General features: G+C 37.6%; 1 protein-coding gene across 1 annotated transcript in view; it reads left to right on the top strand.

Annotated features, from left to right (window-relative positions):
- The window catches only part of THSD7A (thrombospondin type 1 domain containing 7A), a 455,380-nt gene that overhangs the window by 257,418 nt on the left and 171,615 nt on the right, over positions 1–26,347 (top strand). The window contains exons 5-6 of the mRNA XM_060157103.1: positions 20,410–20,565; positions 21,885–22,097. Of these exons, the coding sequence (XP_060013086.1) occupies positions 20,410–20,565; positions 21,885–22,097 (369 nt within the window). The remainder of the gene's footprint in view (positions 1–20,409; positions 20,566–21,884; positions 22,098–26,347) is intronic.

Here is a 26,347-nt window from a genome sequence, read left to right as displayed (position 1 = left end):
TGTCACAGAGTTTATATATTTATGGAAAGAGACAAACTATCAGCAAAGAGATAAACAAGAAATTATCAGATAGCAAGAAGTACTATACGGAGGATCAAAGTAGCGTGATGTGAGAGAGGATGACTGGGCAATGATATTTTTGGCACTCTAGGGTATTGCTTGGCTTCCCAAATTTATATATCTAAGCACAAATTCTCTTCTGAAGAACAAAATCATATATTTATCTTCCTGTTTGACATCTCCAATCATAACACTCAAGTGTGCTTGTCTCCCCTCCATACACTCTTGTAACGGCACAATAAATAAAAGTTTTAAAACAATATCGGAGTACAGTATACCTGAATAGTACAAATTCCATGATCTATTTAATACATGTGTTAAAATAAATCCCTTGAAGCTACTTAGGGGGAAAATAATCACTAACAGAATAGGCAACACAAAATAATTGTTTAGTAAATATTTGTTGAGTAAATGAATAAATGGACTGAGTAATGACCTCCAAGGGTCGGTATATATGATTTCCAACAAATTATTACTTTGATAGCCAGAGAGATGAAAGTTATAAGATATGCATCTTTAGAAATATATCACAAAACCTGGTAACTAAATATTTTAAATCATCAGAAAAGCAAGCATATTGTTAGGCTTCTGCTTCCAACTATAATTGAGTAACTGGAACCTCTCAATAAGAATAACTATAAAATTGGACAAAAATTACAAAGCAGCAGCTTTTAGGCATTAAACAGCAAGCTGCAGAAAACTGTAACCACAATTTTGAGGTGATCAATCGCCTCAGTCTTCTCCTGGAGGGTCTCCTCTCCTAACACAGAGTAGGAAAAATGAAGACAAGCAGAGCATCAGGTCTTGCTGAACTAAAGAGTTAGGAATCTGATTTCCAGGATGCTGAAATGACTGGAAATTTCAGGACAGGGTACAGAGAAAGGGCATTTGCACTGAGGGGAGTGGGGTGGAGTCCAGGCATCTATGTGCGGATATCCCATGGGGCCTTGTCCCAGGACTGGGCTGCACATGTGCAGGTTGAGACTCTGTGAAGTCTAGCAGAGATCCTATGCTGCAAGGCTGAGGGCTGAGTGGTGATAGAATAGGTAGTGCAGTGCTGGGAGATGTCAAAGTTCTAGCCCTGCAAGGATGAGAATCCTCACTGAACACCTCAGCCCTCTTGGCTTAGGAGTAAGGACCACAGTGTCACAGCCAAGTTCAAATCTGAACCAGACAAGCCTTAATCCAAATGAAACCAAGCTTGAAAAGATCAGAAGGATCTGCTAGCAATTTAACTGTTTGACAGAACAAAATTCATAAAGGAAGATGACATAATCCAGACTCTCTACAGCGTATCATTCACAAAGTCTAGAAAGTAAGATAAAAAGTTACTCCAGGGAATTCCCCGGCAGTCCAGTGGTTAGGACTCAGTGCTCTCACTTAGTTCAGTCCCCGGGTTCAGTCCCTGGGTAAGATCCAGCAAGCAGCCACATGGTGTGGCCAGAAGAAAAAAAAAAAGTTATTCCACAAAATTCAATAAAGAGATCTGTTATCAAGAAAAGGCAGTCAGTAGAAATATACTTTTAGAGGACTCAGATATTACAGTTAGCAGACAAGGACTTTAAGGAACTATTATTATAGATATTTTCAAAGGTTTAAAGGAAAAGATTGTCTTGGAGAGTGAACAGATGGGAGTATAAAGAGAAAAATAGACATAAGAATATGGAAATTCAGAAATGTAACAGATCTGCAATAAAAAAAATCATTGTGTTTTATTCTTGGTGCTAGCAAAAGAAAGGTTAAGTGATCTTGAAGACAGATCAATAGAAATTATTGGATCTGAGTAGAAGAAAGGGTTATTGATCTTGAAGACAGATCAATAGAGATGATCAGATCTGAAGAACAGTGAGAAAGAAGATAGAGGGGGAAAAAAGTGAAGAGAGACTCCGTGATTGGTGAAATAATATCAAACTATCCATGTATTAATGATATTATAGGGAAGAGAGAGAGTGATAGGAGAGAAAAGATACTTGAAGAAATAAAGGCCAAAATATTCTCAAATTTGTTGAAAAAGGAACCATCAACTTTCATATGTAATAAGCTCAGCAAAACTCAAGCAGGATAAATACAAAAACGACAACAAAAATACAATAAACTCAAATTTCTGAACACTGAAGATGAAGAGAAAATTCTCAAAGCACCCAGAGGAAAAAACACATGATATATACATGTGAATAAAGATAACAAATGAGGGTTGAAATCTCATCAGAGATAATAAAGCAGTGTCTCTGCTGAAAAAAAAATGTCAGCTTAGACCTTGGGAATTGAGTAAGTGCCTCTAGGCCCCAGTTCTCTACCTTCCCCCAGAATAACACCCCTAATTTCTTTTTGGGTGACAGGTAAAGGATCTGAGGCACCTCCACCATTTCTTCAGTTCCAGAGAGCTTTATCTGGTGGAACCAAAACCCATAGTCTTGAGGAAAGATCAGCTTTCCTTCTCATATCTGTGGTTTCTCAGATTTATTTGGTGCCAGCTGGTCTAATACGAGTCTTCACAAATGAACGTGGCCTTCCAGCTTAAATCCTGCTGTGCTCATTGGCAAACTTTCCTCTAACCTGAGGATGGAGCTGAGAAACGCCACAGCCAAGAGGGTTCTTTGATGAATTCATCAAGACTGGAGACAGAAGTCATCTTGACAGAACACAAGAACCAAGTGAAATACATATAAGTCAAGATCCCTAGTTTTGGATCCACTTCTAAATATCCTCCCAAGAGTTCTTCTCAGGTTGGTTGCCACCTGGTCCTTCATCAAGTTGAAGCCAGAAGGTTAAAGCCTCTCCCCACCCCAATGCCTACAGTCCCTCCTTCCTTGGGCTGTAATGCTGACATTTTCTTTTTTTCCCCACATTCAGTGATTCTTTGTGTCAGGTTGAATGGATTTTAAAACATGTAGCTCTTCATGTAAACTTTGAATGATGTGTAATATTAAAAACCAAGGCCGTTCCATTTTTTAAGGGATACTTGGAAACACTCAGAGACACTTTGGGGTTAATCAGAAGGTCAGCAGAGTAAAAGGAGAATTCCCCACTCCATATACATTGCTGCAGAGTCTCTCATTTTTGCTTCCAGAGGAAAAAAATCTGAACTATATGAGTACAGAGAATTTAAAAATAATAACAATAGGAGAGGTTAGGAGTAGAGTTTTTAAATTGTACAAAAAGATTTAGAAGAAAAGTAATGAGGTAATAATATACTCAAAATACCATTAAAATAAAAATGAAAAAAGTAAGATTTTCGTTAATATAGGCTAGAAGTCAAGAAAAACATAAATGTGAAAGAAATAAAGTTTAGATTAAAAAGTTTAAGATCTGTGAGATAAAATGTAAGAGAGGTTCATTAATAATTAATAAAACTTCAGCTCAAAATTTATTGATGATTTGAATGTGAGACCTGACACCATTAAATGCCTAGAAGAAAACATAGGGGGTAAGCTCCTTGCCATTGGCCTTGGCAATGAGTTTTAGATTCGACACTAAAAGCAAAGGCAGCAAAAGCAAAAATAAACAATGATGTAGTGGAGCTACATCAAACTAAAAAGCTTCTGCCCAGCAAAGGAAAGCACCAACAAAATGAAAAAGCAACCTATGGAATGGGAGAAAATATTTGCAAAGCACCTATACGATAAGTGTTTAATATCCAAAATATACAAGCCAATCTGCTTTAGGGATCTCCCCCTTTCTCCCACAATCTTATCCGTTTTCCCTAAGATGCAGTTGTATCAGCCCACAAAAGTGAGTCAAGGAGATCACTAGTATCAAAGCTCCAGAAGCATTTCCTAGTGAGGCTTGAGCTCTACAATGGCAGATGTTTTCAAGTCTCCAGTATCATTTTCCAAGCAGTTTTATTTAAAAGAATATAGTGTAAACTTGGGGAAAGTATTCAAACTCAGTTTACATGCTACCATAAATTAAAAGGTGGATTTAAGGTTAGAAAAATGTCCAGGAAGAAATACACCACCAATAGAAAAAACTATACCACTGAACAAATAATTCTTAATATTCTTATGGCCAAAGACAATAGCAAGCAATTCTTTAAGAGTGCACGCATCTCTATTCTGGAATATGAATGACATTTTCTAAAAGATAAGCATTTAGCGCCACAGCGTTATGGCATCCTGTGGTTAACTTCAACTCTAGTCCTGCATAGCTGTGTTTCTCAAAGGGCAGCCTGACCATTACTTGCATCAGAATCAGCTGAAGTGCTTGTTAAAAATCCATATTCTGAGGTTATTCTTAGGTTTCAATCCAAATGTAGCGCATCCAAACTTCTGGTCATGGTACCCAGGAGTCTGCTTCTTTAAAACAACCCCTCTCCTCACTCCCACCTTCCAGTAATTGTTGCATGAACTGAAAATTGAAAAGTCACTGTTTTTAGGTTAAGCATGGATCTTGAAAATCATGATTCTACTCCCCAGACCCAGAAATCAGGAACTTTGCATGTTCCAAAAAGCTCTGATGCTACATGATGACATTTTCCAACAAGCGCTGTTGTGACTCTGCCACCTTTGACATTTGGTTTTTTTAGAAACACACACTAGAGTTTAATGCCAGAAACTTCAGTGCTTTTTTTTTTTTCCAGAAGTCTTAACATGGATTTCATGTGTCTTACCATGAATGGGCTGAACCTTAGCAGCCCTCATGTTATAGCCTAATAAAGGGGGAATCTAGACATCTTGGAAACTGTTGGAATGTCAAACCCAGCAGTTTAGTCCAGAGCTGCCAGTACAGCTGGCAGCTGCAGAAATGGGTGGATTAATTGGAGGTAGAGCATAACAGGGCAGAAATAGAGGTACAGGGAGGAGGAATTGGGATTCCTGTCAATTGCAATGTTGTATGCAGCATAGGATGCAGATCTTCTGAAAGGCAGTGTGAGAAAATAGACTCATCACAGTCTAAAAAGTCAAGAACAAGGAAAAATGATGCAGTGACAACCACAAGTTCCATGTTAGTTGCTTGGACCAAAATCTTTGGAGTCATTCTAGATTTCTCTCTCTTTCATTCTCACAATCAGTTCCTCAGGAAATTCTTCAAGCTCTACCTTCAGTATTTATCTGACCACTTCACCTCCACTATCACCCCTGGTCTGAAACACTATGTTTTGCCTCCTGACAGGTGTCCCTTGTCCCACCACAATCCATTCTCAACACAGCAGCAGAGCAGTCATTCAAAATCATAGGCTGTGTCACTCCTGTGCTCAAAGCCCTGCCTCTGTGCCACCGTTCACTCCACGTAAAAGCCCTTCTCCCTCTTCTGCCCCTTGTCTCCTGACCCCATCTCCCATGCTTCTGCCTCATGCTCCTTTTTCTGCAATCCCTTGGACCTCCTTTGCAGTTCCCGTACCATACCTTCTGCCTGGAATGTTCTTGCCCCGGACTTGTGCTTGGCTAATAACCCCATCCCCTCCTTCCATCCTTGTCTCAAATGTCTCTTTCTCAAAGAGGCTAGATGTGATCACCCTACTTTAAATTGCCACCTCTCCCCCACACACTCTCAGACCCCTTCCTCTACTCTTTTGTCTTTTTTCATAGCCCTTTTTGCCTTATACCATACTATACCAGTTAGTAGTTTATTAAGCTTATTACTTTTAGGTTTCCCCACTCCCTCAATGAGTATTCCCACTGCAAGAAAGCTGATACCTTTATCTATTTTGTTCTCTACTAAATCCTGAGCATCTCTGTGTACCAGTATGTGCCTGGTACCTAGTAGATGTTCAGTAGACATTTGTTGAGTGAGTTTCTTAAGTAAATATTCACAAATATTGATCCTGACAAAGTGTAAGGGGAAATTTAGGAGTAATTACAAAGACTTAAGTAGAGAAAAGTAATTAGAATAAGAATCAGGTCTGAGATATGTATAAATAACTGGGTGGGTCAGAAAATCAGAGTGGGCCTGGATCCAAGTAACACATCATGACAATGGTTTATTTGTAGGTGGTAAGTAGTTTTGAGGTTACAGTTCAAGGCTGCCCACAAATCAGGCTTTTGGCCTTTGACTCAGTGTTCCAGGTTGTATTTTATTTTTTAACACCAAGACATTAGAAGGAAAAGCCATAAAATTTCTGTTTTATCAAGTTCATCATCTGTGCAGTGATCAGGAAATGGGACTCTACACTTGGAATTCTATAAATGGAGATTTTGAGAAAAGAATGGAAGATTTCAGGAAAAACAGAAAATCTCATACTGTAGGTATTTACCTCTGTTTGCTTCTAAATAAAGTGTAGAGAGTAATAGTGGCAGCAACCTGCTATGGAGAAACTTGAGTGAATACAAGTTTAGCACCGGTTTTTTTCCCCCAGAAAAACAGGGAAAAGTTGATAAAATATGCCAGTGAATATGACTATGCTTAAGTCATTATCACAGATTATTTTTTCTTCAATATCCCATCAAGCTTGGTATTATGGAGTGAATTGTGTTCCCCCCAAATTCATTTGTTAAGGCCCTAACCGCCCATGTGACTTTTTTTGGAGATAGGGTCTTTAAAGAAGTAACTAAGCTTAAATAAGATCAAAAGGGTGGAGCCCTAATCCAATAGGACTGGTGTCCTTAGAAGAAGAGGAAGACGCCAGAGATGAGCGCACAGAGAAGATTGTGTGAGGACAGTGAGAAGGCAGCCAGAAGAGAGGCCTCATAGAAACTAACCCTGCCGGCACCTTGATCTTGGACTTGCAGTCTCCAGAACTGTGAGCAAATATACTTCCGTTGTTCAAGCCACCTAGTCTGTGCTATCTTGTTATGGCAGCCCTAACAGACTAATACACTTGATCATCAGAACAATTATATTTGGAGGAGCTCAGCAAGTCTCTGGAGCTAGTTGCAGGCCTTGTTTGATTAGATATTCCAACTTTTTAAATAACCCTTTTTAAAGTGAAAGTTGCAGTTCTTTGAAATTCTAACTGCTAAGGTTCTCTGTCATTATATTGTGGATAACATACAGGCTCCAAACTGCTTCTTTTAATTTACATTATCTATTAATGTTATTTTCCAAGTTAGGGACATTGTAAATGGTAACTTGAGTCAATAATAGTGTGTTGTTGGAAGATTTCAGTGTGACTTTTATATAGATTATTCGACAATATGTCCTGTATTTTAAAAAAAAAGAAAGAAAAAAAAGGAAAAAAAAACAACTTCATACTGCAGTGTTATGACAGATGGTACATCCCTGTAGTAGGAGAGTGATGTCCTCGTCAAGCTGTTGATACAGTTTGTGAAATTTAAATCCTAATATGATTGACATTGCTATGAAGGTATATATTTTGAACAGTCCCATGTATTTTTAAATGTTCTTGTTTTATAGGAATCAGGGTCCCTGAGAGAAATTACCTGACATATGTTTGTCCCTATAAATACTTAAAAGGATAGCACAGTTCTGTTTTATTTGAGTCAAGACACGAGGATAGTCGAGGGAGTTTGGCATTGTAAGCATAGGCATATGAACCTCTCTCTGTAGTTTCCTAAAATGACCAGTGGAATATACAAATAGAGGAAAAACCTGTGTCAGTCCTTGAAACCAGGAGACAGCCCGTCCAGAGGCTAGACCCTTAAAGGAGTTTCTATTTGCTAGGGGTGATATTGATGTAAGATGGAAGGAACAGAGGCACCTGGGAGATTGACTAGAATTCCTGAGAGAAGTAGGAAGGGATCTGACAGTCCTCTCCCTGGCATCAGCACAGCAGAGTGAAGGCTGCAGGCAAAAGAAGTAACAGGCCCATCACTTGGTGCCCTCCTAACTCTGCTGAAAGCACACCAGCCGCAGGGTGGGTGGAGTCCTTTATAGGGAGAAGATGGCCTTCTTAAAAGTCTGCCCAGTCTGTCAAGTTTACAACACTGTTAGTGTTCATGGGCTAGCTCCTTCCCCACCGTCAGTCTCCTTAACACCCATAATTGAAAAGTTAAAACTAGAATATATAGCTGAGAAGAAAAGAAAGAGGAATGAGCTCTTCTTATTTTAATCTGGGCCTAAATATTCATTATTAGGATATTTGAGAAGAACCTTACCTAAATTTATGAAATGTATCCAGTGCAACTTTCACTTGACTATTAAAACCAAGATAGAGCAAGCCTGGTCTTTAACCCCCAAAGAATAAGCAAACAGAAAAATCAGAAAAATGTAAATATACCACAGTTTCAAACATAGGGACCATTCAAATACCTTAGCTCTGAAATTGTCTAATATAAGAAAAACAAAATTAAAAAATGTTTTGTGGCCTCAGATGTTTTGATTTGTGACCTCAACACAATTCAAGAGGTTATCCAAAGAGCAAGCACAAGCAAGCACAAAGAGGAAGAAAGCTGTGGCCAAACAGGATGGCCTGGGGCTGAAAATCATGGCTATCAGTAGGTGAGCTGCGCAGAAGCAGCGATGGTCCATCGGATACTGAAAACATTAATTATGGTGTAGAAAACGCACTCAAGACTGTCATGTATGCTTCCTAAGTAAACTATATGTCTTGTGTTAATATAAGAAATGATTAATCCAAAATAGCTCTATAATGAATTAATCATAGGCAGAAAGGACTGGCAGTAAGCTTCAAAGCACATTAAATACCGAGAGATAATTCTCAACCATCATTTTAAATATGGTTGCAAAATTGATTAAAGAATAAGTGTATTATCTTAAAACAATGCCCTCTGTTATTAAGAAGGAAGTGGGTTTTATGTCCCCATTAACTATACCAGCCCGTGAAAGATAAAAGAAACTTCCGTGAATAAAGTTTAGTACAAGAACATCTTCAAAAAGCTTTAAGCAACCACTGATACATGTAGAATTTGATTAATTTTCAGGACATAGGCTTTATTTGCTTGACATCAGTTCTTACATCTAGCGGTAAGTGAGGGTTGAATAAACCATCAATAGAACTTTAGTGGAATTCAAACTACTTTGGTTAAATATACCCTAAATTACTATCACATACTTGTAATAATTAAGAAAAACCAACAAACCATCATTGCCACTGCCATTGACCCTATAGCACCCTTAGGCATAACGTTCCTAACACAGTGGCAGGGCTTTGCACAGAGTAGGCATCTAATATTTATTTTAACACATTGAGCAATATAAGAACAAAGGAAAGGAAAGCCATTTGTAACTGATTTTATTTATAGATCTTTGGAATCTCTTTTGTTATCAGGCATCCTTATGTTTAATAATAGTGTTTGGTCAGTTCCTATACTGAAACTAAGACTTAAATCCAAGAGAATTTCCTTGTACTTTTGAATTAGCAATGAAATAAGCTTCTTTAAAGAAGCAATGCTATTTCAAGAAAAAGATAGATTTTCAGGGAAGACAGTGGAAAATAAATACAGTGTCAGGAGACTTTGAATGCCTAAAATGCTCAGCCATTTTGCTAAATGGATGAATGAATTATTAAACCTATTGCACTTTTCTCAACCTTTGAACCCTAATATATCTTTTGAATGACTCAGAAAAGGCATATTGTTGTACAAATAGGTCTGAAGTAGGCTGGGTGTGAGATCTGTCATTTAAAATGTTTTAAGAATCCAAATATATAATTTCATGATAAAGTTTAAAATACACATGTGTATTTTTTAGGCATTAGAACAAAATTACTTAGTTTTAAAAATTTAGTATTAAAAATAGATGAGAATCTAAAATGTTTCTTATTAAAATACTGAGGACTCACTTGCCAGATAAATATCACTTCCAGTTTCTTCTGTCACCCCCACAACAGTAATCAAATAGACTGTGTAAAAAATGTGTATGGGGCTCCCCTGGTGGTGCAGTGGTTGAGAGTCCGCCTGCCGATGCCGGTTCGGGAAGATCCCACATGCCGCAGAGCGGCTGGGCCCGTGAGCCATGGCCGCTGAGCTTGTGCGTCCGGAGCCTGTGCTCTGCAACGGGAGAGGCCACAACAGTGAGAGGCCCTCGTACCGGAAAAAAAAAAAAAATGTGTATGTCTTCTACTCAGGCCACCCTTCTTATTATAGACTTCTAGGAGTTGGAGTAAAAAAATGGGGGAAGAATGTGGTTTCTACTAATTGTCATATCATAGTATATAGCAAAGTGGATAAGAGCATGGTCTCTGAAGTCAGATACCAGCTACCTCTGATTAGCTGTGTGACCTTAGGCAAGTTACTTAATCTCTCTGTGCCTCAGTTTCCTTATCTCCAAATTTGGGATTACTACTTTTGTACCTACTTCATGAGATTGCTGTGAGGATTAAAAGAATTTATTTGCTAAATTCAATATAAGTATTTACTATTATTATTAAGATTATAGGTGTAGAACATCCCATTTTAATAGTAATTTAGTTGGACAGCCAGTTCTTGATATCTTGTAGAATGAAAATTTAGTTCCATTCCCAACTGTTGTATGAAAGAATAATTTTCAATGATTGACCACCAGGGCTGATGCTGGATTATCTTTTTTTTTTTTTTTTTTTTTGCGGTATGCGGGCCTCTCGCTGTTGTGGCCTCTCCCGTTGCGGAGCACAGGCTCCAGACGCGCAGGCTCAGTGGCCATGGCTCACGGCCCTAGCCGCTCCGCGGCATGTGGGATCTTCCTGGACCGCGGCGCAAACCAGTGTCCCCTGCATCGACAGGCAGACTCTCAACCACTGCGCCACCAGGGAAGCCCCAGGATTATCTTGATAGCCTCATTTTACTATTATGACATACATATACAATATTAATAATCCCCATTAACTGTACTTCAATACATTATGACCTATTTCAAATGTATTTGCATGTGTGTGTGTGTCATTACATATTGTTACATGTTATTGAAGCTCCCTCACTTATCCTTCCAAGATTGCATAGAGTAGTACTTAGAAGTACACACTGAAGATTATGGAACCAAACTGCCTGGATATGAGTCCAAAATATACTATCTCCTAGCTGTGTGACTTTGGGAAAGTTACTTAACCTTTCCATATTCAGTTGCCCCATTTGGAAATAATTATCCACCACCACCCCCGCAAATGGGGATAATTGAAATACCTATCCCGTGGGGTTTTGAGAGAATTACATGAATTAATATTTGTGAAGTACTTGGAGCACCATAGCATTGCCTGGTACGTTGTAAATGCCAGTAAGCATTTGTTATTAAATAACTCACATCCACTCCATCACAGGATGTGGGACTCCTGTTCTCAATTTTATGTTTAACGTTCCTTGCTTTTCTTTATGTATTTGACATGCCCAAGCTCTTCAGCCAAAGACCACCAGCTACACACCTGTGTTTGAACAAGTTGGGTTTATTACTTTTTGCAGCAAGGGAGAGCCCACACCCTGGGCAACCAGGGGCATCTCAGCAAGAGGGTCAGAAAGCACTTATATTAGGATTTGGGCTTCAGTTAAGTAATTATTTTAGGGGGCTTTAAATAAGTGAGCTTTGCTGTGGATTGAATGCTGTAAGGAAGCAAGAGTAATTCTATAACCAGGTATCTTAATAAACCTTATTTTTGGAAGTAGGAAAGACTAGAGGGAGTCTAAAGCTGTAACTGATAAAGAAGCAGAACTCACTCATATTAGCTGGGAGATGGGAATATTTGATATTTTGGCTGTTCTCACGGTGACCTTGTTTTTAGTTAGACAAATGAAGTAGTCTTACTTTTTGTCTTACTCCATCATAGCCTAGCTGAAAAGATCAGGCCAGTTCCCAGACAATGGTGGCCACTCTCCTCTTTTCCAGACTTACGTATTTATCCCAAAACATGGTGATAATGCTTGCTTTTTAAAACTTCATATGAATAGTATAATTTAGTACAGGAGTCCCCAACCCCCATGCTGTGGACCAGTTTCTGTGGTAACTGGTCCCTGGTGCCAAAAAGGTTGGGGACTGCTGATTTAGTATATATTCTTCTTTGGCTTGCTTTCTTCACTCTTTGTTACATATTTGTGGGTTTCATCATATCAGCGATTGTCCTGTAGTTTATTTATTTCCACCTCTGTATAGCATTGTATTGACACCATAGTATTGACACCATAATTTAATATCCATTCCCTTTTTGTTGGATACCTGAGTTACTCCTAGATATTTGCAGTTATAAACAATGCTACAATGACAGTTCTTATAAATATCTCCTGGGGTAAATGTCTGATGTCTGATAGCTTTTTCCAAACTGTATACCTGGGAGTATGCCTGTCTTCAAACATGCTAGAAAATTCCAAGTTATTTCCCAAAATGGGTAAAACAATTTAAATTTCTACCAGCAGTGTTTAACTGCTCTGGCTGCTTCACATCTTCTCCAGCACTTGGTATTGTCAAACATGTACGTTTTCTGATAAACTAGTGGATATAAAATGTCATTTCAGATGTTATTTTTTTATTAAGTCTGATAATCTTTGAGTTATAGTGATTTATACTCTTGCATTCATTTCCTCCATCTTATTTTATTCTCTTTGTTACATTTTTTCTGTTTCATTGTTTCTTCTTTCTTGCCTTCCTTTGAATTTATTGCAACAGTTTTGCTATTGTTGCATTTTTTCCCTTGGTTTGGAAGTTACACATCCTTATCCTATTTATATAAAGAGATTACCTTAAAATATTAAGGTTCAGACCTAAATGAATACAATCTATAATTAATATATTTACCTTGCTAAGGGCTTTAAACTGCTTTACCTCTGATTACCTTTCACTAACTTACATATTATGTAGTCTTGTATTTTAGTTCTATACTGCTGTTTATAACTGTCTGTATTAGTTTTCTATCACTGCCATAACGAAGTACCAAAAACTTAACATTTTATCTTATAGTTTTGTAGGTCGAAAGTCTGACATGGTTCTCACCTGGCTAAAATCGGGGGCTTAGCAGAGCTGCATTCCTTTCTAGAAGCTCTAGAGAAGCATCTGTTTCCTTGCCCATTCGGCTTGTTGGCAGAATTCAGTTTCTTGCAGTTGGAAAAGTAAGATCTCCATTTCCTTGCTAGTTAGGGACTGTCCCCAGCTTCTAGAGGCCACATTCCTTGGTCTTTACCCCTCTCCTCCAAAGCCAGAATGGCAAATCAGGTACCTCTCATGCTTTGAATCTCTCCTCCTCCTCCTTCCATCTCACCTTTCTGACCAGCTGAGAAAGGTTTTCTGCTTTTTAGGACTCATGTGGTTAGATTAGGCCAATTTAGATAATCCAGGATAGTTTCCACATCTCAGGGTTTGAATCCTGAATCACAGCTGCAAAGTCCTTTTTCCCATTAAGATAACATATTCACAAATTCAGAGGATTAAAGCATGGGATCTTTGGGGGACCATTATTCTGCCTACCACACTCCCCTATTTAATCATCATAATTATGCTTTTACAGTCAACGTTTACTTTTACTCACATTTAATATTTTCTTTGGCCACCATTCCATCTGGCATCTTAGACCCTGCTTCTCTGTTCACTGTCCTTTGTATGAGAAATAAATCCTTTAGAAATTTCCTTAATGATGGTTTGTTATAGCTTAACTCTCATTTTCTGTCTGAAAATGCCTTCCTTTGTCCCTGGTAATTAAAGAACTCTGAATATGCAAGTTCTATGACCTGGGATCAGTACTGCGTCAAGGGAGAGGCCAGCTTTAGGACTCTGGTACCATACCAGATTCATGCTGTGGATTTGGGGAATCATTTGAGGATTTTCCTTTCTTGTGATCCTAGTTATAAAATTGAAAGGTTTTATTTTTTAAATAACATATAGGCTTCTGCTTCCAGGAATATAGAAAAGATGTAATTTTTCCTAATTCTCTTACTAAATTAAAAAAAAATTCTGAACATTATATAGTAAACAGACCATTAAGATGACTCTGAAAGTCGGAGAGGGAGGCAGGCAAGCTAGAGATTTTAAGACTCAAGAAATGACAAGATGCTCAGTTCCCTTTTGCCTCCCACATCTCAGACTTGTAGTGAGAGAAGACCACCACTCATAAACACCAGTGGGAGCAGATTTTAAAAGACCCTAACAGATGCTTATTCAGGCAATGTTTTAATTTGCTTCTAACACGATATAAAAATTAAAATATATTCTGTACCTATAAAAAATTAGACTTATAAGGAGAAAAAACACAAATTGGTAAAGTGGATTAAAAAATATGACCCAACTATACACATTCAACAAGAAACTCACTTCAAATATAGCAATATCCCAGGTTGAAAGTAAATAATAAAAAATGATAAATCATGAAAATATTATTCAAAGAGAAGCAGGAGTGGCTATATTAATATCTGGTAAATTAGACATCAGAGCAAAGAAAATTACCAGAAACAGAGAAGGACATTATATAATGATAAAGGGTCAATCCACCAAGAAGATAATGAAATCTTACATGTATATGCACTAAACAACATACTACAAAATATGTGAACAAAAACTGTTAGAACTGAAAGGAGAAATACACAAATCCACAATTAAAGTTGGAGATGACAACATTCTACTCCTCATACAGAAATCAGCAAGGATACAGAAGAACTCAACAACATCAACCAACAGAATTTATTAAGCATTTGTAGAACACTCCAACAACAGAATATGTTTCCTTTTCAGGTATCTGTGAAACATATACTAAGATAGACCATACCCTGATCCATAAAACAAAGTTCAGCAAATTTCAAAGAATTTAAATCATACACAGTGTGTTCTCTGAGCACAGTGGGAACCAAATTACAATTGTATCACAGAAAGATCACAGTCTCCAAACACTTGGAAACTAAACAACCCATTTCTAAATAAGCCATGTGTGAAAGAGGAATTCTCAAAGAAAATCAAAATACTTGAACTGAATTAAATGAAAATATAACATATAAAAATCTGTGAGACACAGCTAAACAGTGCTGAAAAAGAAATTTATAACACTAAATGCTTACATTAGAAGAGGATAAGACACAAATCAGTGATATGAACTTCCACTTAAAGAACCAAGAAAAAAGAGAGCAAAATAAGACGAAAGCCAACAAAAGGAAGAAAATAATAAAAATAAGAACAGAAATCAGTGAAATTGAAAACCAAAACAATAGAGAAAATCAGTGAAACAAAGAGCTGGTTCTTTGAACAGACTATTAATGTTGAAAACTCTAGCAAGACTACTAAAGTAAAAAAGGGAGAAGACACAAATCACCAACATCAGGAATAAAACAGAGGCTATCACTATTGACCTTACAGACAGCAAAATAACAGGGGAATACCACAGACAACTTTATAAACATATATTTGACACCTTAGACTAAATAGAAGGAATTTAAAAAATAAAAATTAAAAAAGTATAAACTACTGTAACTCACTCAATGTGAAACAGATCATTTCTATCCAGAAACTAGGAAAAGAGGGAACAAAGACCAAGATATTAGAACAAAAAGAAAACTACAGACCAAAATCTCTCATAAATACAGATACAGAAATCCTTAACAAAAATATTAGCAATTAGAATTCAGTAATACATTATAAGAATTGAAGACTAGGACCAAGTACAGTGTATTCAGGGTTGCATGGCTGGTTCAATATTGGAAAATCAATTAATATAATCCACCATATTAACAGGCTAAAGGAAAAAAAATCACATGATAACATCAAACAATGGAGGAAAAGCATCTGACACAATTCAACACCCATTCATAATAAAAACTCTCAGAAAAATAAGAATGGAGAGAAACATCCTCAACTTGGTACAGATCATCTGCAAAAACCTACAGGTAACATCATGCTTAATGGCGAAAGACTGAATTCTTTCCCTCTAAGATTAGGAGCAAAGTGGCTGTAGGCAATCCTTGTAGCTTCATCACTCCATCTCTCTCCATTATTGCAGTGCCTTCCTTTCTGTGTGTCTTCACATGGACTTTTTATAAGGACACCAGTCATTGGATTTAGGACTCACTTGAATCCAGTAGGACCTCATTAGCTAATTACATTTGCAATGACCCTATATCCAAATAAGGTCGTGTTCTGAGTTTTTAGTAGACATTTGAGCGGGGGGCAGCACTATTCAACCCAGTACATGTACCCTGGCTGTATCAATGCCAATATTCTGACTGTGGTATTATACTATAGTTTTGTGAGATCTGACTATTGGGGGAAACTGAGTAAAGGGTATGTGGTATCTCTGTGAGGTTACAATTTCATGTGTATCTACAATTATCTCAGAATAAAACATTTAATTCAAAAAATTATATATTCACTGTTCTTCGGGATTATACAGTGAGTATATTTTCAGAGTACCTCATTGGCCACATTACTGGAAACAGATGATTTAAGTTTACCTCCTATAATGAATTTCTTTTCCATCGTAATACTCTAAATATACAAATATAAAAATATTTCAGACCTACCTACAAAAATGCACCAGTTTCATTTTTTTGTTTGTTTTATTAAGTCCTGAAAAGTTCAGACATTCTTTTATGACCCTGTGAAGCGTACAAAGTACATATAATTGAAAACCCTTTAAGTCGTATGAGAACAATAAAAGGTCTCCTTTATTTTCAAGAGATCAACAATAAGACAAAAAAAATCTAATATATACTTCCTTGGAACTTCTACTGGATGAACAATTTCTTTATAATTTCTAGTAAAATTATATAAGAATAATGACTGGGCCATTTTAGAAAATTTAGTTGTCAATATTTGAGAACAAGGGATCAGCAATAAATTACTACATTATGTAATACACAACTATAGGAATTATATCCCACAGATTAAACTAGAACCCAGTAAGATCTCCTGGGTCTGTTCTTTACTTCATTATTGAATCACACTGATTCCAAATAAATCTTGGGCAATTGCCAAAAAAAGACCACTTTTGAGGAGTTAAACTAGTATCTGTGATTTACATTAATCAGCATATATACTGTTTATGGGCACAGATTTGACTCTGTTGAACCTGTGCTCTCACTACCCAAGGCCCTCTCTTTTTCTGGCTGTAGTTTGGTCCTGGTACCTCCACTGGTCAATCTGTGCTATGGGCATGAGGCTTGAAGTGGTAGCCTCACATTTGCCAACTCTTTGTATGCCAGGGAAGGTCTAAGATAGAACCCCACCAGTTAGATCAATAATTGTGTGATTCATATTTGTAAAACCGGCTGAGAACGTTTATTTACAGTGTTTTTTTAAATAAAAAGTTGAAAATGCAAAAAAAAAGAAAAAATCAGCATATACTGGATAAGAAAACCTATAATGAAAATCACCAAAGGAATAGAATCATACAGAAAATACTCTCCCCCTGTCTTTCTTTGATTAATGAAAGATAGACAGACAGATAGATAGATAGAAAATTATCTGTAAAATTGAGGCTATTGTCGACTGAAAAAAAAATGCACAATGTTGAGAGTTGTGAGTTAAGTTTATTTGGGGCAAATTGAGGTCTATAGTCCGGGAGACAGCATTTCATATAGCTCTGAGAAACTGCTCCAAAGAGGTAAGGGCGGAAGGTCAGTGTATATGTGATTTTGGTGAAGGGGGAGTACATGCAGTCAAGCACACATTTTTGCAGAAGGTTGCTGCTAGTCACAAGGAGCAGACATCACCATGAAGGATTTTAGTGCCATTTCAGATATGGGGAGACGCGAGAATTGGGCTCATAAAATCTTCTCCTGAAAATATCTATCTGAAGGCCTGTTTGCCAGTTTTTCCCAGAGCACAGGGTGCCTCCTTCCTGGTCTCCACCCTGCACTCCTTTCAGGGTATGTTGAAGGTCAGCAGCTTACGGTTTAATCCTTGTAGAAGCAGATAGCAAGTACCACTTTTTAGTTGGTACTATTTTTCAAGGACTGTATTATCTCCGTGTTGATTTGCTCAGCTTAGCAGATTTTAAGAGTATTTTGCTTCAAGCAATACTTCCTTAAGCCTTTATTCATCACATTTCTCTTTTAATAGCTCAAGAAGAATCTGTGACCGATTTTTCTATTTGATTTATTCAAAATACACCAAGAGCTAACATTAAGCTTTAGAAAAATGGCCAGGAATTAATGTTTGTACCTTTTTCCTTAATAAAAACTGTATTTTCCTCCTACAGTTTTCAGTCTTATATATAAAATAAATTTCTTCAGGCTGTAATCATAGCTCTCACAATTGCATGCTCAGTAGACTTCCCTTTATAGTAACTGTAATTTCCAACACTATATAATAACACTAAAGACTAAAATTACTTTTAGTCAATTGAAAGGAAAAAAATGGAGACTTTTCAGGTAATTATATGTATAACCACTAATTTAAATGATAGTCTGAAGGATTTCAGACTTTCAACAAGTGAAGGAATCGCTTATGTTAATTTGCAGTTATAGGAGCTTTTCTTCATATTATAGACTTATATTAGTCAAGATTCTCTGGAGAAACAGAACCAATAGTATATATACAGGTCTGTAAGAGGAGATTTATTATAGGAATCAGCTCCTGGGATCCTGGGAGTGGGCCACTGGTGTAATACCCAGTTTCCCAGAACCAGGAACTCTGATGTCCAGGGGGAAGAGAAGATGGATATCCCAACTCAGGAAGAGAAGGAATGTACCCTTCCTTCACCTTTTCGTTCTATTCAGGCCTCAATGGATTGGATGATGCCCCGCCCACAGTGGTGAGGGCAATCTGCTTTACTTAGTCTACTGATTCAAATGCTAATCGCTTCCAGAAACACACTCACAGAAACACCCAGAAACAGTGCTTTAACAGCTATGTGGGCATCCCTTAGCCCAGGCAAGTTAACACATGAAATTAACCATCACAAGACTCTTACACCTGTAAAAATATTAAAAACAAATCGTTTTATGTGAGATATGTATCATTGATGTCATTTTTTTATATTCAGAGAAATGAAACATTTATTCCTGTATTTTCTGTCATCAGTGTGCCAAGCACTTTCACTGTTGGAAAGCAATCCAATGAATCATTTTTGGCTTTGCCTAATGTTATGATACAAATTAGCAACAATTCTGATAAGCTTAAGTGAGAATGCTCTTGGTGCTCATGCTAAGCAAATTAGGGATGCCCAGTCATTTATTTTCACTTCAGTGTGTGTGTGTGTGTGTGTGTGTGTGTGTGTGTGTGTGTGTGTGTGTGTGTGTGTGTGTGTGTGTGTGTGTGTGTGTGTGTGTGTTCCGGGGTGGGGTGGGGGATGGGGGCGGAGAGTGGGAGGGGATGAAAATAAGTACTCCTAGGAAGAAAAAATAAAAAACAAAATCTATAGAATATTTTTCAGAACTGAAAAGCTGTGGCAGAAAGAGGAGATAATAGTCTTTAGGTAGCATTTATGATTCTGTGTGCAGAAAGTTGAGGGATATACAAGTATCTACAGTTTGCTTTAGTGTTTATACTACAAGCAGATATATATATTTAGTACTTTTATTTAAAACTTAGGATAATATAGTTGAAAATATTTTCTCTGTGAGCTTCTATATGCAATCCCATGCAATTGGAATTTGATAGTCCTTTACATAAAGAGAATGAGAATTAGCTAAGACCTCTTATTATTTCAGGCTTCTATGCTACATGCATGGGCATTTCAAAGTATCAGAGAGTAACAGGGGCTAGCTTTTATTAAAGGAAATGTGTGTCTTTAAGACATTTACTTCTCAAAATTTTTATGACAGTAGTAAACTTGATTCTCTTGTGATGTCCATAAAGTTTTAAGTATCATTCTTACTCAGTCATTTTTAATCAGAACTGTGGACACCTTCTGACGTTAACCATCAAATACCTGTGCTGTACAAAATAGCCAAACTGCAGTCATCATAGCAGAAGAGAAGCAAGGGCTAGCAGTATTTATACACAGTTCATTGGTCAACTCATGAACATACGTGGACAATTATAAATTTGTCCCCTTAGCAATTCTGAGCTTTGGATCACATATGCAAATAGTATATTCTTTAAAGTTCTGGAAAGTATCTGGTGAGTCATGCAGTCGGAGATAGAGATGCCCCATTTGGTGGCCCGAGCTCTTCCTTCATCATATCCATCAGTTACCTTTCTGCAGACCAAAAGGGAAGGGGGACTTCTCTGCCAGAGCCACTCAGTGGAGATTTTTTCCATATACGTTAAAGCTGTAGTTCCCCTCCTACTCTGTTCAGTCCTCTAGATTCTCCTCTTTTAGAACCTAACTATAAAATTTTAGAAATAAAATTAACTGTAAGGATTATTTTACTGACTAGGAAAGTTAGACTCAGCATTATTAATTGCATGACCAATTAGTGGTGAAGCTGGTGATCAAACAGTCTGCAAGCCTTCTAGCCCAGTTTCCTCTGACTGTACTACACTGCTTCTTTTCCCCCCACTCCTTCTGTCTCCTTTTATTCTCAGGGTGGAGCTGAGAAGCATTCGAATAATGTCTTGGTGGCACTTCTTGAAGCATTTTCCTTCTCGGTACACAAAACTGCTCTGAAAAACCGTATTATTGACCATAACAATCTGTTTAATTCTTAGGAACCTCTGTTTTTCTCCAAACAGCCTCAAAACCAGTGGACTTGAAATCATGTGCTGGCCCTATCCCTAATACGACACAGCTGTGCCACATTCCCTGCCCTATTGAATGTGAGGTTTCACCCTGGACAGCTTGGGGACCTTGTACTTACGAAAATTGTAATGACCAGCAAGGCAAAAAAGGTATGTAATATTAAAATGGCATGCTTAAAACTCCCATCAAATTGGGTCAAACCATGAATTATTAACAAGTGCTGCTCTGTGTTCCTGTGATCATTCGTTTGCAGTATTTTCCAGAATGGCTAAAGAGTATTGATCTTTAGCACAAAAGAATTATAAACCTATTCTGGTGATGATACCAGAAGATTAAAACTGCAGAACGTAGGCAAGATGCTTGTTAATTTAGACAACAGATGGAGAGCATCTGACGCAGTTGGTGCAGTGGTTAAGATGAGCTGTGGTGTCAGACTGACGTGGATTGGAAAACCTAGTCTGTCCTCTGTTGTTTAGATAAGTTAATTAACTTATTTAAATCTTTGTTCCCTTACCTGTAAAAGGGATGTAATATGATCTGGTACCCAAGTTTTCTTTAAAGACTCAATGAGATAAACATAAAGCACTTATTTCATTGCCTGACCTGTAGCTAGTGCCTAATAAACAGAACTACTTATTACTTTGAAGGTAAACAAACTAATAATAAATATTGCTTTTATGATGCAAATAATATATCTAAAAGGAATAGAATAAATGCAATTGTTTACTACATGTTCGGCCTGGTAGAGTAATTTTCACATGATCTAGTAATTGAAAACATTTTTCTATTTCGTTTCAAAGGACAGTTTTCTAGTGATTCCAATATATTCACATAGCAGTAGACAGACTTATTAATTTTGTTATACATTGTCAGAAAGGGCAACACTTAAGTGTTATTAAAGCACGTAGCAGGACTTTGAATACTCCTTGTTAGAGCCCAGATGGTTTATATCCCGAGTTCAAATTTCTGGAGAGTCTAAATTCAACTAAGGCTTCAAGAGACAGTTTCCTGAAACCATCCAACTTCTCAGAGGTTCCTTTTCAAATTTAACCAGGTGATCCTGTTGAGGAATTCAAAGTAATAGCACTTGTGTCTGGTCATGAATATTTCTGAATAGGTTGAGATTTTATTGTGTCTTTGAACATTTTACAACTACAGACTTTCCAAATCAACCAATCACCTCTCTCTCTGTCTCTCTTTCTCTTTATCTCTCTCCAGCCCATTCTTGCTTGACTTTTACTGTAGTAAGCTGACACCAAAAGTCCCTCTTTGGCCATTCTGTTTATTCATTTAATAAATTGTTAATGAGCTCATATTAATCTAGAGTGTGAGGATACACTAGTGATTAAAGCAGATATGAATTCTACCCTCTACCCTCATCCAGCTTTCACTTGGAGTTTCATTCAGCCTTCTGAAGTATTCAGCGCATGATGGTAACAGTAAATATTTTCCTTCCCCAACAATTCAGGTTTTAAACTGAGGAAACGGCACATTACCAATGAGCCCACTGGAGGCTCTGGGGGCGCTGGCAGCTGCCCTCACTTACTGGAAGCCATTCCCTGTGAGGAGCCATCCTGCTATGACTGGAAAGCAGTGAGGCTAGGAGACTGTGAACCAGATAATGGAAGGGAGTGTGGTCCAGGCACTCAAATTCAAGAGGTTGTGTGCATCAACAGTGATGGTGAGAAAGATTATCTATCCTGTTTTTATGGATGTCTGTTTGACCCTGGAGATACAGTTTTCCTTATGTTAAAATCTCATGTCTTCTCACATCATAGCTGGTTCCATTTACAAACACAGAAATAGCTGCCCCTTCCTTTCCTTCCTTTCCTCCCCTCCCTCCCCTCCCTCCCTCCCTCCCTCCCTCCTTTCCTCCTTTCCTTCCTCCCTTCCTTCCTTTCTTCCTTCGTGATGGTGGCTGTGGAGAGGGTCTTGAACAATCACAAGGTATTCTTTACTTTGAAAACAGGTATCATAGAATAAGAAACCTTCATCAAGGCAATGTGTAAAATTGACAAATTTTAAAATAACAAGGAAAGGTAACATTTTTCTAAGTGTTTTATTTTCCTATTTGCCATGGAAAGTGATATGTAAATAATGAAGGGTTGTAAGCATTGGTTGACTTGCCTTTAGAAGCCTTCGTCTCCCACCCTGATACTGTGTCCTAGTAATATATTTTAATTTCCAGACTTCCAAGCCACGAGGCCTATTGCAGCCTAGAGTTCCTGAATCAACCTTCTGAGCTCTAGGGCCTCCCTTCTAGGAATGTCATAGAGCCACTGGGACAGGGATTTTCCACAAAGTTCTTTCCTTGAACCATAGGAATTACCTTGGACTTTTACGACTGATTTTTGTTGGATAAAATATCCTGTCTTGCTTTCAGCCCTGACTTAAGATCTTTACATTCTTTCCAAGAGTGCTGCAACTGTTTCAGGGAGATTCCCCCTTATTGTTCAGCAATGCCTGAATCACACTTAGGAAACAAAGAACTCCCCGAGACGTAGTGTAAAACCTCTGGCTAAGAGCATCTTCAAGGTTCTTCCAACTCTGAGACTCTGCACATCAGAGCAGCATGAGCACCACACCCCAGGGTCCCACGGTTGACAGTTGATGCTGTTTACAGCATATGCAGGAACGTTCTGGTGCCCCCTCAGGGGCACTGGAACATCTGGTAGCCGTCGTGATTCCTTCCATCGTATTTTCTTCCAGCAAGCAGAATTGTTACCTCCTGTGACTCAATCACTGCTCAGTAGAGAAAGATACTCTCTGGGGTAAGAGACTGACAGACACTGCTAGTACTGAGAAATTAGCCTTTCAACTTTGAAACCTACAGTGCTGTCTTTGTCCAGGGTCCAAGGTAGTCATGCAGGACAGCATCAGCTAAAATCTGAACCAGCACTTGAAGTTGGAAGGTGAAGAGGGGATTATTGCCCCAGCTATTTTACGATGAATGCCGCTTTTTTCTCTGTAGATATAATTAGCTATGATACATCCTCTCTTTAGCGTTTAATCAGTTCTACTCTAAAGGGAAAGAAAAGGAGATTAACATCTAGGAAAAAGAGAACGCATTCTGTTGTGCTTAAAATCCTAATTTGAATGAAAAGGCGCTCTCTATTACTTTCTGAGTTGCTGTAGAAACAGTAAGGGTCATATTTATTTTAGTATCGTTAGTGACTTCCTTAATGATACTGCTTCTTGATTCCTTTTTCTCAATTTAAATAATTTTTCCTATCCTCCTATAGACCTAGGGAGGAACTGGGATCCCAGATATTATAAAAAGTATATTTGCATGGACTAAGTTGAAAAAAACTCTTAAGATGAAAAGTTAGTTGTGCATGGAACCTCTGCCTAAATATTATAAAATGAAAAATCAGGTCTCACGTATTGCAGTGGTCTTCCTGGATGTTTGTGCAAATTGAGTATATTTGAAATGTACTGGAGGAGGTGGCTATTTTAAAAACAACAGTGGTTAATTTTAATTCTGTCAGCTAAAAAGTACTATGTAGCACATATAATCACCTCCTAAATTGTCTTGTGGAACATTAAAGAACAAGAAGAAGAATGAGTTAGATATGTCTAGTTATGTTGGAAAGTAATGTATGTTATAACCTAAAAGGCAAATTGATAACTCAGTATACATAAGCTGGTTTCACTTTGTCCACCTAACAAACAGAATTAATTTTAAAAGGTCAGAAATGTGTTGCTAACATTCAGTTTGTTATTATTGTTCATTATCAGGACATCTCCTCTGTCATCACATTTTACTCCCTGACATATATTAGTTATTGTGCGATTCAGTGTTTTAACTGCCTCAACTACAGGAATATAGAAAATCAAGAAAATGTTTTATTATAAATCCTAGAGGCTGTTCAAATTTATATATAACTGAAACATAATTGTGCTGTGCGAATCAGTGCAAAAGCTGGAGACCTGTAAATACTACAACCGTATTATGTGGTCACCTGGGAAGTGTTTAGCAGCTGCACCAAATGTCGTTTTGTAATTAAATCGAGCCCAGGGAATTAAAGTTGATTAGTTGTACAGACTCTACCTCTAGGCCTGGCTGTGGCTATAGATTTTGTTTTATAATTAAGTTAAAGCTCAACTAGGGAAGTGAAGAATTAGAGCCTAATTCTCGAGTGAATCTAGCAAATAGTAGAAAGACTGTTTTTTCTCCCACCTTCCTCACAAATTTCACCACTTTGTTAATGATCTATCTCAAAGCATTTAAAGTCTCTTTTTTTCTGAAGTGTTCTTTACCCAGGCTTCTGAGATCATTAGGATTGGCTGCTGCTGTGATTGTCCATTTTCCAATTATCTTCTCAGGAACAGGGTTGACAGAGGGTTGAGAGAGCACCCAGGAGGAGTTTCATGTAGATTGTCTGACAGAGGGGTGTAACAAAAATGCAAGGTGAAAGAGATCTCAGAAGACAACTAGACTGTCCAGGAAGAGAGAAACATTTTATGTGTAACAGAAAAAAATATTACTCATAATTTAAAGATTGTCAGAAAAGCAATCCCAGACCTGTGGGCACAAATAGAGGAACTACTCTAAAGGTCTGGTGGTAATGGGTCAGGGTGCCGAGTGGAATCCTAGAGAATGTTAAACCTATGAGAAAACCCCAAATCTGCTTTCTTTCAGTTTCTGCAAAATTTGTTTGTGTTTTATGTAAAGGTGTAAATTGGTGAGGCAAGAGTATTTTGTTTCCCAAATTGGTTGGTTAGAGACAGAAGAAAGCAAGGCTATTAGGCTGAAAGTCAAAAAATAATCTATAATCTTATTGATTACTTAAGGATACTGTAAACCAAGTATTGTTTCCATATTTCCCTCCCCTCTGTTGAAAGAAGATAAATGATACCATCTATATTTCATTACCATGTGTTCTATGCTAGATATCAGAGTATTGACACCTTTCTGTGTGAATTTCAAAACCACAGTTTTGTTATTGGTATTTGTAAAGGAGTGTCAGATTCCTGTCTTATCTATGGACTTAATTACAGTCTATGGAGGCAAGTCCCAGAAAGCTGCATTTTTATGAAGCTTTCTGGATAGTTCTGATACACAATGAAGTTTGTGAATCACTGTACTAAAATGACAAAAGGATTGTTTTGGTGGAACCTAAGACCTGATTCTGTTACCCAAAGATTCCCAGCACCAAAGCATACTGGCTGGATTTGGGTAACGCTGAAGAAGACCTATGATTAAGAACGCTAAGAGAGTAATACTGAAGCAAGCCTTTAAAGTAATTTTTTTCTGCCTTTTTTTGGGGGGAACCATTTCTGTATAGCATCAGAAGTACCAAAAGAACTGACCGTGAAAGATGGTTGAAGATGAACTTAATATCCCAGGCACGGGCTTGTCATGCGACTGCTTAGTCTTTCTGAATTTTTACCACCAGTTTCTTCCTACTGGAATGAGATATGTATCCACATATGAGTAGATGGAAGGGAAGACTTGAATGCTATTTATTTCCCAAGTAGTTTATGTTGTACTCTTCTTTCCCCAGGTATTCAGTATTAAGAGGAATGTAAGGGCACACCTGATATCTTGAGGTAAATCAGGAATAAGCTCCTTAAAAAAATGGAAAATTTTTGTCTCTGGAAAACAGGACTCAGTATGGGGAGAAATGGGGCAAGGTACTGCTCTGCTGTATTTTAAGCCTTGTACTACAATTTGTATACAATTTACAAATTATATAAACACTGAATTAATTTGTCCAAATATATATTTATTAAAGAGTAACAGTTTGGAGGGGGATAAAGATATGTGGAATAAAGAGGACAGGGTAAGGAGCAAATCATTCCAGGAATAGAAAGAGAGAAACTACAGAGCTTATAGTTGAAACTAATATTTTGTCTGGTTGAGAATATTCATAAGCCCTCCTAGAAACATAGGCCATGTCAAGGATTAGGATGCCCACAGTTTATTAA

This window comes from Lagenorhynchus albirostris, chromosome 8 (assembly GCF_949774975.1).
Source record: "Lagenorhynchus albirostris chromosome 8, mLagAlb1.1, whole genome shotgun sequence".
Classification (NCBI taxonomy): Eukaryota; Metazoa; Chordata; class Mammalia; order Artiodactyla; family Delphinidae; genus Lagenorhynchus; species Lagenorhynchus albirostris.
This window is presented reverse-complemented; position numbering and strand designations above follow the sequence as displayed.